The 18,253-nt window shown below is 47.4% G+C and overlaps 1 protein-coding gene across 7 annotated transcripts in view; it reads right to left on the reverse strand.

The window, feature by feature from the left end:
* The window catches only part of MAP7 (microtubule associated protein 7), a 401,030-nt gene that overhangs the window by 300,649 nt on the left and 82,128 nt on the right, over positions 1 to 18,253 (reverse strand). For 3 of the 7 annotated variants that reach the window (XM_063917406.1, XM_063917400.1, XM_063917399.1), the window contains exon 1: positions 429 to 1,020. The exons of 2 other annotated variants lie outside the window; for them this stretch is intronic. In XM_063917406.1, coding sequence (XP_063773476.1) covers positions 429 to 609 — 181 coding nt within the window. In that variant the 5' untranslated portion in view covers positions 610 to 1,020. Of the gene's footprint in view, positions 1 to 428; positions 1,021 to 18,253 lie in introns of those variants that run through there. 2 more of the 7 variants (XM_063917403.1, XM_063917402.1) reach the window with 1 other exon arrangement.

Consider the following 18,253-nt stretch of genomic DNA (forward strand, 5'->3'; position numbering starts at 1 on the left):
AATTACTACTATAATAACTATTAAAAGCACCTACTTCAGAAGTTAGTACAAAAATTAACATGTTAAGTGCCAAGCAAAGTGGCTGCAGAATACACGCTTATAGTCTCAGTTTATGCAACCTGCAGCAAACGTGTTTGCAGTCTATGATAAGCTGAATGTAACAGAAGACAAAGGTCATTGCATAGTGTTCGCTGCTAAGGAGGCAAAACAAAGCTGCATCTTGCAAGAATATTAGTTTCAAGCTACAGCAACGTATGTTCAGCACTAATTTCTGGAGGAAAGCAAAATTCTGGAAAGCAAAATTCTTAGGAATCTGTCAGCTGGTTAGTGAGCTGTTTACACCTGCATTGAAAAACAGTAATATTCAATTGCTCTGCATTGTGTAAAGCACAATGTCAATCCTACACATACACACACAGATTGCCTACCTTTTACCTTCCTACTGTTGCCATTCTTCTGCTGTTCATCTTCTTCATTAATAGTAAATAAAACTGGAGGTGTAGGCCGCGCACCAGTTTTCTTCACCCTTTCCTGCCGGCCAGCAGTATTCGGCCCTGGCATTTTGCTTGCCGCTGTCCTTTTTTTCCTCGGTTTCAGGAATATAAGCATGTATTCTCTTCTCCTGCCGCAGTTTCCCAAGAAGAGAGTCTTTCACTGGGGCAGCCAGCTCATCTGTCGGCTTGTGTCAGTGATCCCCCCCATAGGTTGCAGGAGATAGTGGGAGCCAGGGAAAATGGTCGCTACCTGATGTGAAATCACTAGATAGTCCTTCTTGCTGGATACCAGCCAAATGGAATATGTTGATTTTCTTACTGCACCAGCACCTGTCCCTAACCCTTCCTGCCGGCTACAGCGCACTAAAATATTCAGCACACAGCACAGAAGGAGAAAATATGATACGCCGCTGTTCACAGTTGCCCTGACAACAGTGACATTGTCTAATCAAAGGAAAGCTGCGTAATGCTGCCTCTTCAGCTGGAGCCTGCTGGAATGCCTTCCACAGCCTGTTCTTCCCACTAGCATTACTGAGCTCTGGCTGGGCTGTGCCTCCTCTCCCATGTGGGGCGGTAAGAGATGTTCTTGCATAATAGGGCTAAGGCTAAGCACACAGAAACCGGCACTGCTAGAGGGATATATTTAAGAGTAGATACATGGAATATCATAAACACAAATATAGGATGTCTTGCTTTGAGAGTCTGCAATGTAACCATGTATTTGATTAGACACCAATATAACTATAGTGTAGCCATACAATCAGGAATAAAGCAAATAAAAACAAGTACATCTGTACTGCCCATAATGTCATTTCATTGAACTCACATCAGACAAGCACTATATAAATATCATACAAACAGGTGACATCAGCTACCATTTTTTATTACTACTACTACTACATTTCAGGATTTTACTTTAGCAGAAATATAAATTGTGGGGAAAGAATGAAATATAGATGTTGCACTGTGGTTACACATTTCTGCGTTGTGTGTGTGTGTGTGTGTGTGTGTGTGTGTGTGTGTGTGTGTGTGTGTGTGTGTGTGTGTGTGTGTGTGTGCGTAGTACCTGATGCCTTACTGAGGAAGAAAAAAAAAAGTAGACCTTTTAATGAAAAGAAAATCAATAACAAAATCTAGAGCCAAGAATGGATTCCAGAATACGTCATTCCTAGATTAACCTTTCTTATGCTGTCAAATAGGTACATCGAGAACACTGACATTTTAGCATTTATGATTTGAGATGAAGTTTCAAATGTATGAACAAATCCATAAGAGGCTGATTCTGAGGTGGGAACAAACTATGTTGCAATACAAGGGGTGCACATACATTTATTTTTATTTATTTTACGTGTGGGGTAAATGATGGTTTCTTTTGCATTTAACCACAAATGTTAGAAGGCTTTACAATGCAATTTAGATTAGAGCTTAGACATGCCCCCCTCACGTCTGAATTACTCTGCACATTTTAAATCTGCCCCACCTGCAGCATGGGTGTCACTTTAGTGGGTGATAGGGGTGAAGCTGCTATGGACCCAGAGGATTAGGGTGCCTGAATCCAGGTTATAAAAAAGGTACCAATTTCCCAGATTTGCCTGCTAAGCAATGGAGTCTGATCCATTGCCAGCCTGATTTGTGTTATATTATATGTTCAGTGAGAGGTGTGTGTAATGTATGTTATAATGGTAAGGGGGCACGGTAATGTGGCATAATTTGAAGTGGAGGCCACTGTAATACGTCATAAACTGATCTGCTCATTGTAATGTGCAGGGCACTATAATATTACATAATAAGAACTGGGGCACTGTAACGTGTGATAATTTTAAGTTAACTGCACTCAAATGTGGCACAGTATGAACAGGGGGCACTTTATGTCATAATGTGAATTAGGGATACTGTGTGGCATAATGTATACTGGCAGCATTACAATGTGACATCATGTAAACCAGGGATTTACTATGGTTCATAGAATAAACTAAAGTACTACTAAGGGGCATAATATTAATTAGGGCATTATTGTGGGGCATAACATCAATAACTGCTACGGAGAGATGTCTCTCAAAAATCACTGGAACAGGGGGCCCCCTTCAATATGTTGCTACAGGCCCATAAGGTTGTGGTTACGCCCCTTGCATGCAGCACGGTATGCGGTCTATAGATCTACAGTGTCTAGTTAGACAGTCAATAGGTCAACAGGTTCACATTGTCGACATGCCAATGGTTGCCACTGCATATGGTCAACATGAGTTTTTTTTTATTTTCTTAATCAACTTTTTCATACTTTACCATCCATGTGGGATACGATTGGGAATAGTAACCTATGCTAAGCGAGACATGTGATTGGGACACGGTGCACTAATTGGAGGTTCACATGCTGAGACATAAAAAATGCAAAAATGTTGTGTCAACCATTTTCTATGTTGACCTTTCCCAGTATCGACCTTACATAGGCCGACCCAATGACCATATTGACCTTTTCACTACCGACCTATTGATTGTAGTCCTTCTAACAGTAGTCCTTCTAATTGTAACCCTGTAGTGCAAAATGGTTTTGCCCAGGTGCAATGTCTCTTGCTCTTTTTTGCTTTGCTCCCAACTCAGAATCAGCCCCATAATGGGCATGTAAACATGACTTGGTTGGATATACGACCAATGCAAAGCCAGTTCACGGATTATGATCACAAATATTTTTTAACATATAAGCATTTACTTAAAGAAAACAAAAGCAACGTCAGGTTATGAAAAATACTATATTCCATTATCTAAGGAAAAGGTATAATGGGTGAAATAAGATGATGTACAATACAATATATATTATAATTTAGGATTGTGCATAGAATTGCTATCAAACCCATATCCGTTTCTTTCTGCAATCCAGAGGTTAACATTTGTCACCATTAATGTTTTGTTTTGTTGGGTTGCACCCAAAGTAATTGATATTTCCACTCCTGCAAGTTTTACAATTGGAGCAACCACAGTAGAAATTAAGTCAATACGAAGCTGCAGTTATTATTTCATGACACTGTCCTCCCAGCCTGACTAATTACAAGTGAATGTCATAGGATGACATTATAGCAGGGTGTTAACAGCTGTTAGGTTACAAAATCAGTAATGCTTCCCAAGCAGAGAGAGACTATGTATAATATACATGGTGACTGATTCAGTGTAAGGAAGGCTTGACAGCGCTGCTTTTCACAGGGACTCCATTTTTAAAGAGCCACAATCTATACATAAAGAACATATATGCATACATTAAAACTTAATTGCACTTGAAAGAAGCCAACTAGCGTTTACGAAGTCTAGCAATAAACTCATCCCTATTGCAATGGTGTATTGCCAGGAAGTGATATAAGCCACCATGCAGGGCCCAGCCCAACAGTGGCCTCTCCAGAGTAATGCTCATTGGAAACTAGCCTACTGCAGGATAACGGGACATAAGGATGGTCGAAATCTCACTATTAAAGATTTCATAGAAAATAAGCCAGGACTTGATAAATTTCGTAGCAATAATGTTCCCTGAATTTTGGGCTGCATTTTGTTTCTCTAGCAGTAAATGTGTCATACAACAGTAAACTGGCATATAAGAGCCACACTAGATCACATTTACCAGGACTGGAGGTAACAAGGGGGAAAACCCCATACAAAAGTAGGACTGATGAACCATGGGGGAGGACAAATCAGTGCGCTTCAGACAAAACTGGTTTATACCGTAACGAGACACATAATAGACATAATTTACTTATGCAATGTACAAACAAAAAAATATATATATTTTATTTTTTGCCTACCGGTGTTATAGAGAAGTAGTACAATCTCATAGCAGCTTGTATTTTTAATTATGCACAAAACAAATCCATAACAAAACATAAAATACATTAGTGGAACCATGAACATTTCAGGGGGTATCACAGATATGGGGCACAGAGGATATGGGTTTTCAGTAATGCTGTAGGGACCAGACAGTAGTATTCTGATCCTGATCTTGTTCCACCACTACAGTGCAATATAGCAAAGTCAATACTGAACTAGTTTTGGTATGGTTATTGAATTTAATTGTTAAATACTTAATGGCTTGAACGTTTTGATTTTTGTGCTCGTGTTCAACTGGAAAACCTATTTTGACGAGATAGGACTTTAATATTGTAGAATATTTCTTTTAAAGCATTACAGTGAAAACAATTCATAGGAATCTGACCAAAATGTACTGTACTGTAGTTACTATTAGCACGTCTCCTGAAAATTACTTCATCATTGTACACTCCACTAACCTGAGTATAGGGATACGTTTGCTATTTTCCATGTTCAATGTGGTTTTAGGACAAATAGCAAATGGTACACCTTTTTAAAAACAAGCTTTTCTCCTCCAATTGAAAACTTGATACAAAAAAATAAGAATTTACTCACCGGTAATTCTATTTCTCGTAGTCCGTAGTGGATGCTGGGAACTCCGTAAGGACCATGGGGAATAGCGGGCTCCGAAGGAGGCTAGGCACTCTAGAAAGATCTTAGACTACCTGGTGTGCACTGGCTCCTCCCACTATGACCCTCCTCCAAGCCTCAGTTAGGTACTGTGCCCGGACGAGCGTACACAATAAGGAAGGATTTTGAATCCCGGGTAAGACTCATACCAGCCACACCAATCACACCGAACAACTCGTGATATGAAACACAGTTAACAGTATGAAACAATAGAGCCTCTCAACAGATGGCTCAACAATAACCCGATTTAGTTAACAATAACTATGTACAAGTATTGCAGATAGACCGCACTTGGGATGGGCGCCCAGCATCCACTACGGACTACGAGAAATAGAATTACCGGTGAGTAAATTCTTATTTTCTCTAACGTCCTAGTGGATGCTGGGAACTCCGTAAGGACTATGGGGATTATACCAAAGCTCCCAAACGGGCGGGAGAGTGCGGATGACTCTGCAGCACCGAATGAGAGAACTCCAGGTCCTCCTCAGCCAGGGTATCAAATTTATAGAATTTTGCAAACGTGTTTGCCCCTGACCAAGTAGCTGCTCGGCAAAGTTGTAAAGCCGAGACCCCTCGGGCAGCCGCCCAAGATGAGCCCACCTTCCTTGTGGAATGGGCATTGACAGATTTTGGCTGTGGCAGGCCTGCCACAGTATGTGCAAGCTGAATTGTACTACAAATCCAACGAGCAATAGTCTGCTTAGAAGCAGGAGCACCCAGCTTGTTGGGTGCATATAGGATAAAACAGCGAGTCAGATTTTCTGACTCCAGCCGTCCTGGAAACATATATTTTCAGGGCCCTGACAACGTCTAGCAACTTGGAGTCCTCCAAATCCTTAGTAGCCGCAGGCACCACAATAGGCTGGTTCAGGTGAAACGCTGACACCACCTTAGGGAGAAACTGGGGACGAGTCCTCAATTCTGCCCTATCCATATAGAAAATCAGATAAGGGCTTTTACATGATAAAGCCGCCAATTCTGACACTCGCCTGGCTGAAGCAAGGGCCAATAACATGACCACTTTCCACGTGAGATATTTCAGATCCACGGTTTTTAGTGGCTCAAACCAATGTGATTTCAAGAAATTCAACATCACGTTGAGATCCCAAGGTGCCACAGGAGGCACAAATGGGGGCTGAATATGCAGCACTCCTTTCACAAATGTCTGAACTTCAGGTACTGAAGCTAGTTCTTTTTGAAAGAAAATCGACAGAGCCGAGATCTGTACTTTAATGGAGCCTAGTTTTAGGCCCATATTCACTCCTGCTTGCAGGAAATGCAGAAATCGACCTAGTTGAAATTCCTCTGTTGGGGCCTTTTTGGCCTCGCACCATGCAACATATTTCCGCCATATGCGGTGATAATGCTTTGCCGTAACATCTTTCCTGGCTTTAATAAGCGTAGGAATGACTTCCTCCGGAATGCCCTTTTCCTTCAGGATCCGGCGTTCAACCGCCATGCCGTCAAACGCAGCCGCGGTAAGTCTTGGAACAGACAGGGGCCCTGCTGTAGCAGGTCCTGTCTGAGCGGCAGGGACCAAGGGTCCTCTGAGATCATCTCTTGAAGTTCCGGGTACCACGCTCTTCTTGGCCAATCCGGAACCACGAGAATTGTGTTTACTCCTCGCTTTCTTATTATTCTCAGTACCTTTGGTATGAGAGGTAGAGGAGGGAACACATACACTGACCGGTACACCCATGGTGTCACTAGGGCGTCCACCGCTATCGCCTGAGGGTCTCTTGACCTGGCGCAATACTTCTCTAGTTTTTTGTTTAGGCGGGACGCCATCATGTCCACCTGTGGACGACCCCATTGATTTACAATCATTTGGAAGACTTCTGGATGAAGTCCCCACTCTCCCGGGTGGAGGTCGTGCCTGCTGAGAAAGTCTGCTTCCCAGTTGTCCACTCCCGGGATGAACACTGCTGACAGTGCTAGTACATGATTCTCCGCCCATCGGAGAATTTTTGTGGCTTCTGCCATCGCCGTCCTGCTTCTTGTGCCGCCCTGTCGATTCACATGGGCGACTGCCGTGATGTTGTCTGACTGGATCAGCACCGGCTGGTGTAGGAGCAGGGATTTTGCTTGACTTAGGGCATTGTAAATGGCCCTTAGTTCCAGAATATTTATGTGAAGGGCAGTCTCCTGACTTGACCATAGTCCTTGGAAATTTCTTCCCTTTGTGACTGCCCCCCAGCCTCGTAGGCTGGCATCCGTGGTTACCAGGACCCAGTCCTGTATGCCGAATCTGCGGCCCTCCAGAAGATGAGCACTGTGCAGCCACCACAGAAGAGACACCCTGGTTCGTGGAGACAGGGTTATTAAACGATGCATCTGAAGATGCGATCCGGACCACTTGTCCAACAGGTCCCACTGAAAAATTCTGGCATGGAACCTGCCGAATGGAATTGCTTCGTAAGAAGCTACCATCTTTCCCAGGACCCGCGTGCAGTGATGCACCGATACCTGTTTTGGTTTTAGGAGGTCTCTGACTAGAGAAGACAACTCCCTGGCTTTCTCCTCCGGGAGAAACACTTTTTTCTGGGCCGTGTCCAGAATCATTCCCAGGAACATTAGACGTGTCGTGGGGACCAGCTGTGACTTTGGGATATTCAGAATCCAACCGTGCTGGCTCAGCACTTCCTGAGATAGTGCTACTCCCACTAACAACTGTTCCTTGGATCGTGCCTTTATTAGGAGATCGTCCAAGTATGGGATAATTAAGACTCCCTTTTTTCGAAGGAGTATCATCATTTCCACCATAACCTTGGTAAATACCCTTGGTGCCGTGGAGAGTCCAAACGGCAGCGTCTGGAATTGGTAATGGCAATCCTGTACCACAAATCTGAGGTACTCCTGGTGAGAATTGTAAATGGGGACATGCAGGTAAGCATCCTTGATGTCCAGGGATACCATGTAATCCCCCTCGTCCAGGCTTGCAATAACCGCCCTGAGCGATTCCATCTTGAACTTGAATTTTTTTATGTATGTGTTCAAGGACTTCAAATTTAAAATGGGTCTCACCGAACCGTCCGGTTTCGGTACCACAAATAGTGTGGAATAGTAACCCCGGCCTTGTTGAAGTAGGGGTACCTTGATTATCACCTGCTGGGAATACAGCTTGTGAATTGCCGCTAGCACTGCCTCCCTGTCTGAGGGAGCAATCGGCAAGGCGGATTTTAGGAAACGGCGGGGTGGAGTCGCCTCGAATTCCAGCCTGTATCCCTGAGATACTATTTGAAGGATCCAGGGATCCACCTGTGAGCGAACCCACTGATCGCTGAAATTCCTGAGGCGGGCCCCCACCGTACCTGGCTCCGCCTGTGAAGCCCCACCGTCATGCGGCGGACTTGGAAGAGGAAGCGGGGGAGGACTTTTGTTCCTGGGAACCTGCTGTTTGCTGCAGCCTTTTTCCCCTGCCTCTGCCTCTTGACAGAAAAGACCCTCCTTTTCCCCGCTTGTTTTTCTGGGACCGAAAGGACTGAACCTGATAAAATGGCGCCTTCTTAGGCTGTGAGGGGACATGGGGTAAAAATGCTGACTTCCCAGACGTTGCTGTGGAAACTAGGTCGGAGAGACCATCCCCAAATAATTCCTCCCCTTCCAAAAGGCAAAACTTCCATGTGCCTTTTGGAATCTGCATCTCCAGTCCACTGGCGAGTCCATAAGCATCTCCTAGCAGAGATAGATAATGCACTTACTTTAGATGCCAGCCGGCAGATTTCCCTCTGTGCATCTCTCATGTATAAGACTGAGTCTTTGATATGTTCAATTGTTAACAGGATCGTGTCTCTGTCTAGTGTGTCAATATTTTCTGACAGGTTATCTGACCATGCAGCGGCAGCACTGCACATCCAAGCTGACGCAATCGCTGGTCTGAGTATAATGCCTGAGTGTGTATATACAGACTTCAGGATCGCCTCCTGCCTTCTATCAGCAGGTTCCTTAAGGGCGGCCGTATCCTGGGACGGTAGTGCCACCTTTTTTGACAAACGTGTGAGCGCTTTATCCACCCTCGGGGGTGTTTCCCAACGTAACCTATCCTCTGGCGGGAAAGGGAACGCCATTAGTAATTTCTTAGGAATCACCAATTTCTTATCAGGGGAAGCCCACGCTTCTTCACACACTTCATTTAATTCATCTGACGGGGGAAAAACTACAGGTAGTTTTTTCTCCCCAAACATAATACCCTTTTTTGTGGTACCTGTATGTAAATCAGAAATATTTAACACCTCTTTCATTGCCTCAATCATGCAGCAAATGGCCTTAACGGGCATTAAATTTGACTCATCGTCGTCGACACTGGCGTCAGTATCCGTGTCGACATCTACTTGTGCCACCTGAGATAACGGGCGTTTCAGAGCCCCTGATGACTTTTGAGACCCCTGGACAGGCACGAGCTGAAGACTCGGCTGTCCCACAGTCGGCATGTCGTCAAATTTTTTATGTAAGGAGTCTATACGTGCACTCATTTCCTGCCATAATACCATCCACTCAGGTGTCTGACCCCCAGGGGGTGACATCTCTGCTAAAGGCATCTGCTCCCCCTCCACATCATTATCCTCCTCAAACATGTCGACACAGCCGTACCGACACACTCCACACACACAGGGAATGCTCAAATAGAGGACAGGACCCACAAAAGCCCTTTGGGGGGACAGAGTAAGAGTATGCCAGCACACACCAGAGCGCTATATATATATACAGGGACTAACTGAGTTATGTCCCTAATAGCTGCTTATACTGTATACAGTGCCAATTTTAGTGCCCCCCCTCTCTTTTCCCTCTTACTGTACTGTAGAAATGCAGGGAAGAGCCAGGGAGCTTCCTTCCAGCCGAGCTGTGAGGGAAAAATGGCGCCAGTGTGCTGAGGAGATAGGCTCCGCCCCTTTTTCGCGGCCTATTCTCCCGCTTTTTTTGGGGATTCTGGCAGGGGTATTTACCTCATATATAGCCCCAGGGGCTATATATTGAGGTATTTTAGCCAGCCAAGGTGTTTTTATTGCTGCCTCAGGGCGCCCCCCCCCAGCGCCCTGCACCCTCAGTGACCGGAGTGTGAAGTGTGTATGAGGAGCAATGGCGCACAGCTGCAGTGCTGTGCGCTACCTTGGTGAAGACCGGATGTCTTCATGCCGCCGATTTTCCGGACCATCTTCCTGCTTCTGGCTCTGTAAGGGGGACGGCGGCGCGGCTCCGGGACCGAACATCAAGGCTGGGCCTGCGGTCGATCCCTCTGGAGCTAATGGTGTCCAGTAGCCTAAGAAGCCCAATCCGGCTGCAAGCAGGCGAGTTCGCTTCTTCTCCCCTTAGTCCCTCGCTGCAGTGAGCCTGTTGCCAGCAGGTCTCACTGAAAAAAACAAATTCTAAGACTATAACTTTCTAAGAGCTCAGGAGAGCCCCTAGTGTGCATCCAACCTCGGCCGGGCACGAAATCTAACTGAGGCTTGGAGGAGGGTCATAGTGGGAGGAGCCAGTGCACACCAGGTAGTCTAAGATCTTTCTAGAGTGCCCAGCCTCCTTCGGAGCCCGCTATTCCCCATGGTCCTTACGGAGTTCCCAGCATCCACTAGGACGTTAGAGAAATAGGATTTTAATTATCTACCGGTAAATCCTTTTCTCGTAGTCCGTAGAGGATGCTGGGGTCCACATTAGTACCATGGGGTATAGATGGGTCCACTAGGAGCCATTGGCACTTTAAGAGTTTGAGAGTGTGGGCTGGCTCCTCCCTCTATGCCCCTCCTACCAGACCCAGTCTAGAAACTGTGCCCGAGGAGACGGACATATGCGAGAGAAGGATTACACAGATAGTGGCGAGATTCACACACAAGGCAACCCAAGCTAACTAGCTTGAAACATCAGCAACGGCTGAACAGGATTACTTACCAAGTAACAAAACAGTACTTACCCAGAACAAAGCAGTACTGAACTAAACAACCACTGCAGGAAAACGAAGCGCTGAGCGGGCGCCCAGCATCCTCTACGGACTACGAGAAAAGGATTTACCGGTAGGTAATTAAAATCCTATTTTCTCTTACGTCCTAGAGGATGTTGGGGTCCACACTAGTACCATGAGGATGTACCAAAGCTCCCAGAACGGGAGGGAGAGTGCGGAGGCTCCTGCAGCACCAATTCATCAAACTTAAGGTCCTCAGAGGCCAAAGTATCGAACTTGTAGGACTTAGCGAACGCGTTCGACCCTGACCAAGCAGCCGCTCGGCAGAGTTGCAAAGCCGAGACACCCCGGGCAGCCACCCAGGAAGAAACCACTTTACAAGTAGAGTGGGCCTTAACAGACGTAGGACACGGCAATCCTGCCGTAGAATACGCATGCTGGATAGTGAACCTGATCCAGCGAGAGATCGTCTGCTTAGAAGCAGGACACCCAATTTTCTTGGGATAATACAGGACAAACAGAGAGTCCGATTTTCTGTGATGAGCAGTCCTCCTCACACAGATTTTTAGTGCCCTCACAACATCTAAGGACTTTGATGAAATTGAGGAATCAGTGGCAACAGGCACCACAATAGGTTGGTGTATATGAAATACCGACACAACCTTCGGAAGAAACTGCTGACGTGTCCGAAGCTCAGCTCTGTCTTCATGGAAGATCAAGTATGGGCTTTTACATGACAAAGCCCCCAACTCAGACACACGTCTAGCAGAAGCTACGGCCAACAAAGTGACCGCCTTCCACATGAGAAACTTGACCTCAACCTCCTGAAGAGGCTCAAACCAGTCCGACTGGAGAAACTGCAACACCACATTAAGATCCCAAGGCGCCGTAGGCAGCACAAAAGGAGGTTGGATGTGCAGAACTCCCTTCAAAAAGGTCTGAACCTCAGGGAGGGCAACCAATTGTTTCTGGAAGAAAATGGATAGGGACGAAATTTGAACCTTTATGGATCCCAACCTCAGGCCATTATCCACACCGGCTTGCAGGAAGAGGAGAAAACGTCCCAGTTGAAACTCCACCGCAGGGAACTTCTTAGACTCACACCAAGATATATATTTTTTCGAAATACGATGGTAATGTTTAGACGTTACTCCTTTCCTAGCCTGTATCAGGGTAGGAATAACCTTGTTCGGAATGCCCTTCCGAGCTAGTATCTGGCGTTCAACCTCCATGCCGTGAAACGTAGCCACGGTAAGTCTTGATAGGCGAACGACCCCTGCTGCAGAAGGTACTCCCGAAAAGGCAGAGGCCTCGGCTCTTCTAGCAGTAGATCCAGAAGATCCGCGTACCAAGCCCTTCTTGGCCAGCCCGGAGCGATTAGGATTGCCTTAACCCTTGTTCTCCTTATGAGTTTGAGAACTCTTGGAATGAGTGGGAGTGGAGGAAACATGTACACCAACTGGAACACCCACGGAGTTACCAGGGCGTCCACCGCCACGGCTTGCGGGTCCCTCGATCTGGAACAACACCTCCAAAGCTCCTTGTTGAGACGAGAGGCCATCATGTCTATTTGGGGTACGCCCCAAATATCTATTACCTCCTTGAACACCTCCAAATGGAGACCCCACTCTCCTGGATGGAGATCGTGTCTGCTGAGGAAGTCCGCTTCCCAGTTGTCTACTCCCGGAATGAAGATTGCCGACAGGGCCATCGTGTGTTTTTCTGCCCAGAGGATGATTCTTGTTACCTCTGACATTGCAGCTCTTCTCTTCGTTCCGCCCTGTCGATTTATGTAAGCCACTGTCGTTACATTGTCTGATTGCACTTGAATGGCCCGATTTCTCAGAGGAGCAGCCGCATGGAGAAGACCGTTGTAGAAGGCTCTTAGCTCCAGGATGTTTATTGGCAGGCCGGCTTCCAGACTTGTCCACCTTCCTTGGAAGGTTTCCCGTTCAGTGACTGCGCCCCAGCCCCGGAGACTTGCATCCGTGGTTAGAAGGATCCAGTCCTGAATCCCGAACCTGCGGCCCTCCAGAGGTGAGGTAATTGCAGCCACCAGAGGAGTGAAATCCTGGCCTTTGGCAACAGATGTATTCTCTGGTGCATGTGTAGATGGGATCCCGACCATTTGTCCAGGAGATCCAGTTGGAAGGATCGAGCATGAAACCTCCGGTACTGCAGAGCCTCGTAAGAGTACACTATCTTTCCCAGAAGGCGAATGCACTGATGAATCGACACCCGGGCTGGCCTCAGGACATCCTGGACCATGGTTTTTATCACCAATGCTTTTTCCTTCGGAAGAAACACCCTCTGCACTTCCATGTCGAGAATCATTCCCAGAAAGGACAACCTCCTGGTTGGCTCCAAATGTGATTTTGGATATTCAGGATCCACCCATGTTCCCTGAGAAGCTGAGTCGTGAGAGCTATTGACCGTAACAGCTTCTCCTTGGACGATGCCTTTATCAGCAGGTCATCCAGATACGGAATTATGTTCACCTCCTGCCTGCGGAGGAAAACCATCATTTCCGCCATCACCTTGGTGAATACCCATGGTGCTGTGGAAAGGCCGAATGGCAGGGCCTGGAACTGAAAAGGACAGTCCAACAGTGTGAATCGGAGATAAGCTTGACGCGGCAGCCAAATCGGAATGTGTATGTACGCATCCTTGATATCCAGGGATACCAGGAAATCCCCCTCTTCCAGACCTGATATCATCACCCTTAGAGACTCCATTTTGAACTTGAACTCCCGGGGTTTAGTGATTTTAAGTTCAGAATGGGCCTGACCGAACCATCCGGTTTCGGTACTACGAAAAGGTTCGAATAGTAACCCGTGTTTTGCATTTGAGAAGGGACTGGTACAATGACCTGTGCCCCCACCAACTTCTGGATGGCTCCCTGTAGGGTAGACCTGTCTGCCGGCAAAGCCGACAAGCCTGATTTGAAGAACCGATGAGGAGGGAGATCTTGAAATTCCACCTGGTATCCCAGGGACACAATATCTAGTACCCAGGGATCCAGGCTGGACGACACCCAGACGTGACTGAAATGTCTGAGTCTCGCCCCCACCGGACCTACCTCCAGGCTGCGCTGTCCACCGTCATGCGGAGGACTTTGGTGCACCTGAAGCAGGCTTCTGTTCCTGGGAACCCGCCGCAGCAGGTTTCTTGGATTTTGTCCGGCCCCCTCTAAAGAAGGTGTTGGACGGTTTGGCCTTTCTCGGTTTAGTAACCCGAAAGGACGGAGATGCAGGTGAAGAAAAAAGTTTCTTCGTAGCAGGAGACGCTGAGGGAAGAACAGGAGACTTACCCGCCGTAGCCGTGGAGATCCACGCATCCAACGCTTCCCCAAAGAGAGCCTGACCTGTGTAGGGTAGGGTCTCCACACCTCTCCTGAATTCCGCGTCGGCAGACCACTGACACAGCCACAGTCCTCGACGAGCTGAGACAGACATGGAAGAAATTCCTGCAGCCATTGAACCCAGGTCTTTCATGGTTTCCACCATAAAACCAGCAGAATCCTGAATGTTACGGAGAAACAATTCACTGTCACTCTTATCTAACATATCCAAATCCTCAAGTAACGTGCCTGACCACTTTACTATAGCTTTGGAAATCCATGCACAGGCAATAGTGGGACGTAGTATCGTCCCTGAAGCAGTGTATATGGATTTCAGCGTAGTATAAATTTTGTGATCAGCCGTCTCCTTCAAGGCGGTAGATCCCGGGACAGGTAAAACCACCTTTTTCGAGAGTCTGGATACAGACGCGTCCACTATGGATGGGTTTTCCCATTTCTTTCTATCCTTCTAAGGGAAGGGGAAAGCAACCAGAACCTTCCTAGGGATCTGGATTTTATTCTCAGGATTTTCCCATGCTTTTTCAAAAATAGCATTTAATTCTTTGGATGCAGGGAAAGTTAGCAAGGCTTTCTTATGGTCAGTGAAGTAAGCCTCCTCAACCTGTTCAGGTGTTGTATCAGTTATATGCATCAAATCTCTAATAGCCTCTATCATCAACTGTACCCCTTTTGCAAGAGATGCGGTCCCCATCACCGTCTGCAGTGTCAGAATCGGTATCCGTGTCGTCTTGCATGATCTGGGCAAGAGAACGTTTGTGTGAACCCAGAGAGGGGGGTCCTGAGGTAACAGAATCAGACCAAACTGCCATAGAGTTCAGTAAAACCAGAGTTGCAGATTCATTCTGAGCAACCCTAGTAGAAATCTGAGAAATCATAGATTTGATAGGGGATAACCACCCAGGCTCCCTTGCGCTATTACAGTGCAACCCTGATTACATGGAATGAGATCACCCTGAGAGGACATATCCTCAATTGCATGTGACACAGGGTCCCTGGACATAGCTGACTGGACACCCCAAACACTCCGCACACACGCAGGGTAGGGTAGACAAAGTTTCCCCCCTGAGAATGGTAAGAGAGACACAGAGTTGAGAGCCAACCCACACACAGCGCTGTTATATATAAAGGACACCCCTCACCAGCGCCCACTGTGTACTGTAATAGTTACACAGATCTAATTCACCGCCTCCCCCCCCCTTCCCCCTTCTACAACCCCCTGGTACCGCACAGGATAGCTGGAGTTGCTTGGAGGGACAGCTCTATCAGCGTCTGTGTACAGAAACTGGAGGCAGGTAGATGGCGCTGAACGCTGCTGGGTCCGCTCTGAGGAGAAGCTCCGCCCCTTGGATATGGCGCGTCTTCCCGCACAAATTCTTTATATTGGCCTGAGGACTCCGTCGCAAGGCGGGGTAGTCTGTCCCCTGTGGGCGTCTCTGTACGGAGGATCCTGACGCTAGCCTGGGGATTCAGTCTCCGGTTAGCGTCTGTGACCAGTGTAGGGTATTAAGACTGTCTCAGGACGCCTCTAAAAGCGCCAACACTGTGTGCCGCTGAGCCTTCCCGGAGCGCAGCTGTTCAGAGCTGCGCTCCTACCCTTGTGCCGCCATATCTCGCCTCTTCTGATCTTCTGGCTCTGTAAGGGGGTGCCGGCATGCTGCCGGGGTGAGCGATCCCCTGTGGCGGCGAACGTTCTATCCCCTCAGGAGCTCAGTGTCCTCAGGGCCGGTTCTAGCATTTGTGGCGCCACGGGTGAAAATAGGGGTGTGGCTTCATAAAGGGGTGTGGTCAATGTGCCCCCAGTAGTATTGCCCCCGTTTGTGGCCTCAGTAGTATTGCTCCCATTTGTGGCCCCAGTAGTATTGCCCCCATTTGTGGCCCCAGTAGTATTGCCCCCATTTGTGCCACTTTTAAAAAGAAATAAAAAAAAAAAATAAGAATTTACTTACCGATAATTCTATTTCTCATAGTCCGTAGTGGATGCTGGGAACTCCGTAAGGACCATGGGGAATAGCGGCTCCGCAGGAGACTGGGCACATCTAAAGAAAGCTTTAGGACTATCTGGTGTGCACTGGCTCCTCCCCCCATGACCCTCCTCCAAGCCTCAGTTAGGATACTGTGCCCGGACGAGCGTACACAATAAGGAAGGATTTTGAATCCCGGGTAAGACTCATACCAGCCACACCAATCACACCGTACAACTTGTGATCTGAACCCAGTTAACAGCATGATAACAGAGGAGCCTCTAGAAAAGATGGCTCACTACAGCAATAACCCGATTTTTTGGTAACAATAACTATGTACCAGTATTGCAGACAATCCGCACTTGGGATGGGCGCCCAGCATCCACTACGGACTATGAGAAATAGAATTATCGGTAAGTAAATTCTTATTTTCTCGAACGTCCTAAGTGGATGCTGGGAACTCCGTAAGGACCATGGGGATTATACCAAAGCTCCCAAACGGGCGGGAGAGTGCGGATGACTCTGCAGCACCAAATGAGAGAACTCCAGGTCCTCCTCAGCCAGGATATCAATTTTGTAGAATTTTACAAACGTATTTGCTCCTGACCAAGTAGCTGCTCGGCAAAGTTGTAAAGCCGAGACCCCTCGGGCAGCCGCCCAAGATGAGCCCACCTTCCTTGTGGAGTGGGCATTTACAGATTTTTGGCTGTGGCAGGCCTGCCACAGAATGTGCAAGCTGAATTGTACTACAAATCCAACGAGCAATAGTCTGCTTAGAAGCAGGAGCACCCAGCTTGTTGGGTGCATACAGGATAAACAGCGAGTCAGATTTCCTGACTCCAGCCGTCCTGGAAACATATATTTTCAGGGCCCTGACAACGTCTAGCAACTTGGAGTCCTCCAAGTCCCTAGTAGCCGCAGGCACCACAAATAGGTTGGTTCAGGTGAAACGCTGAAAACACCTTAGGGAGAAAATGAGGACGAGTCCTCAATTCCGCCCTGTCCGAATGGAAAATCAGATAAGGGCTTTTTCAGGATAAAGCCGCCAATACTGACACACGCCTGGCCCAGGCCAGGGCCAACAGCATGACCACTTTCCATGTGAGATATTTTAACTCCACAGATTTAAGTAGTTCAAACCAATGTGACTTTTGGAACCCAAAACTACAGTGAGATCCCAAAGTGCCACTGGAGGCACAAAAGGAGGCTGTATATGCAGTACCCCTTTTACAAACGTCTGAACTTCAGGGACTGAAGCTAGTTCTTTTTGGAAGAAAATTGACGGGGCCGAAATTTGAACCTTAATGGACCCCAATTTCAGGCCCATAGACACTCCTGTTTGCAGGAAATGTAGGAATCGACCCAGTTGAATTTCCTCCGTCGGGCCTACTGGCCTCGCACCACGCAACATATTTTCGCCAAATGCGGTGATAATGTTTTTCGGTTACATCCTTCCTGGCTTTGATCAGGATAGGGATGACTTCATCCAGAATGCCGTTTTTCCTTCAGGATCCGGCGTTCAACCGCCATGCCGTCAAACGCAGCCGCGGTAAGTCTTGGAACAGACAGGGTCCTTGCTGGAGCAGGTCCCTTCTTAGAGGTAGAGGCCACGGATCCTCCGTGAGCATCTCTTGAAGTTCCGGTTACCAAGTCCTTCTTGGCCAATCCGGAGCCACGAATATAGTGCTTACTCCTCTCCATCTTATCAATCTCAGTACCTTGGGTATGAGAGGCAGAGGAGGGAACACATACACTGACTGGAACACCCACGGTGTTACCAGAGCGTCTACAGCTATTGCCTGAGGGTCCCTTGACCTGGCGCAATACCTGTCGAGTTTTTCCCAATGGTTTATAAACAAGTGGAAGTCTTCTGGGTGAAGTCCCCACTCTCCCGGGTGGAGGCCGTGCTGAGGAAGTCTGCTTCCCAGTTGTCCACTCCCGGAATGAATACTGCTGACAGTGCTATCACATGATTTTCCGCCCAGCGAAGAATCCTTGCAGCTTCTGCCATTGCCCTCCTGCTTCTTGTGCCACCCTGTCTGTTTACGTGGGTGACTGCCGTAATGTT

This window comes from Pseudophryne corroboree, chromosome 4, assembly GCF_028390025.1.
Source record: "Pseudophryne corroboree isolate aPseCor3 chromosome 4, aPseCor3.hap2, whole genome shotgun sequence".
In the NCBI taxonomy this organism is placed as follows: Eukaryota; Metazoa; Chordata; class Amphibia; order Anura; family Myobatrachidae; genus Pseudophryne; species Pseudophryne corroboree.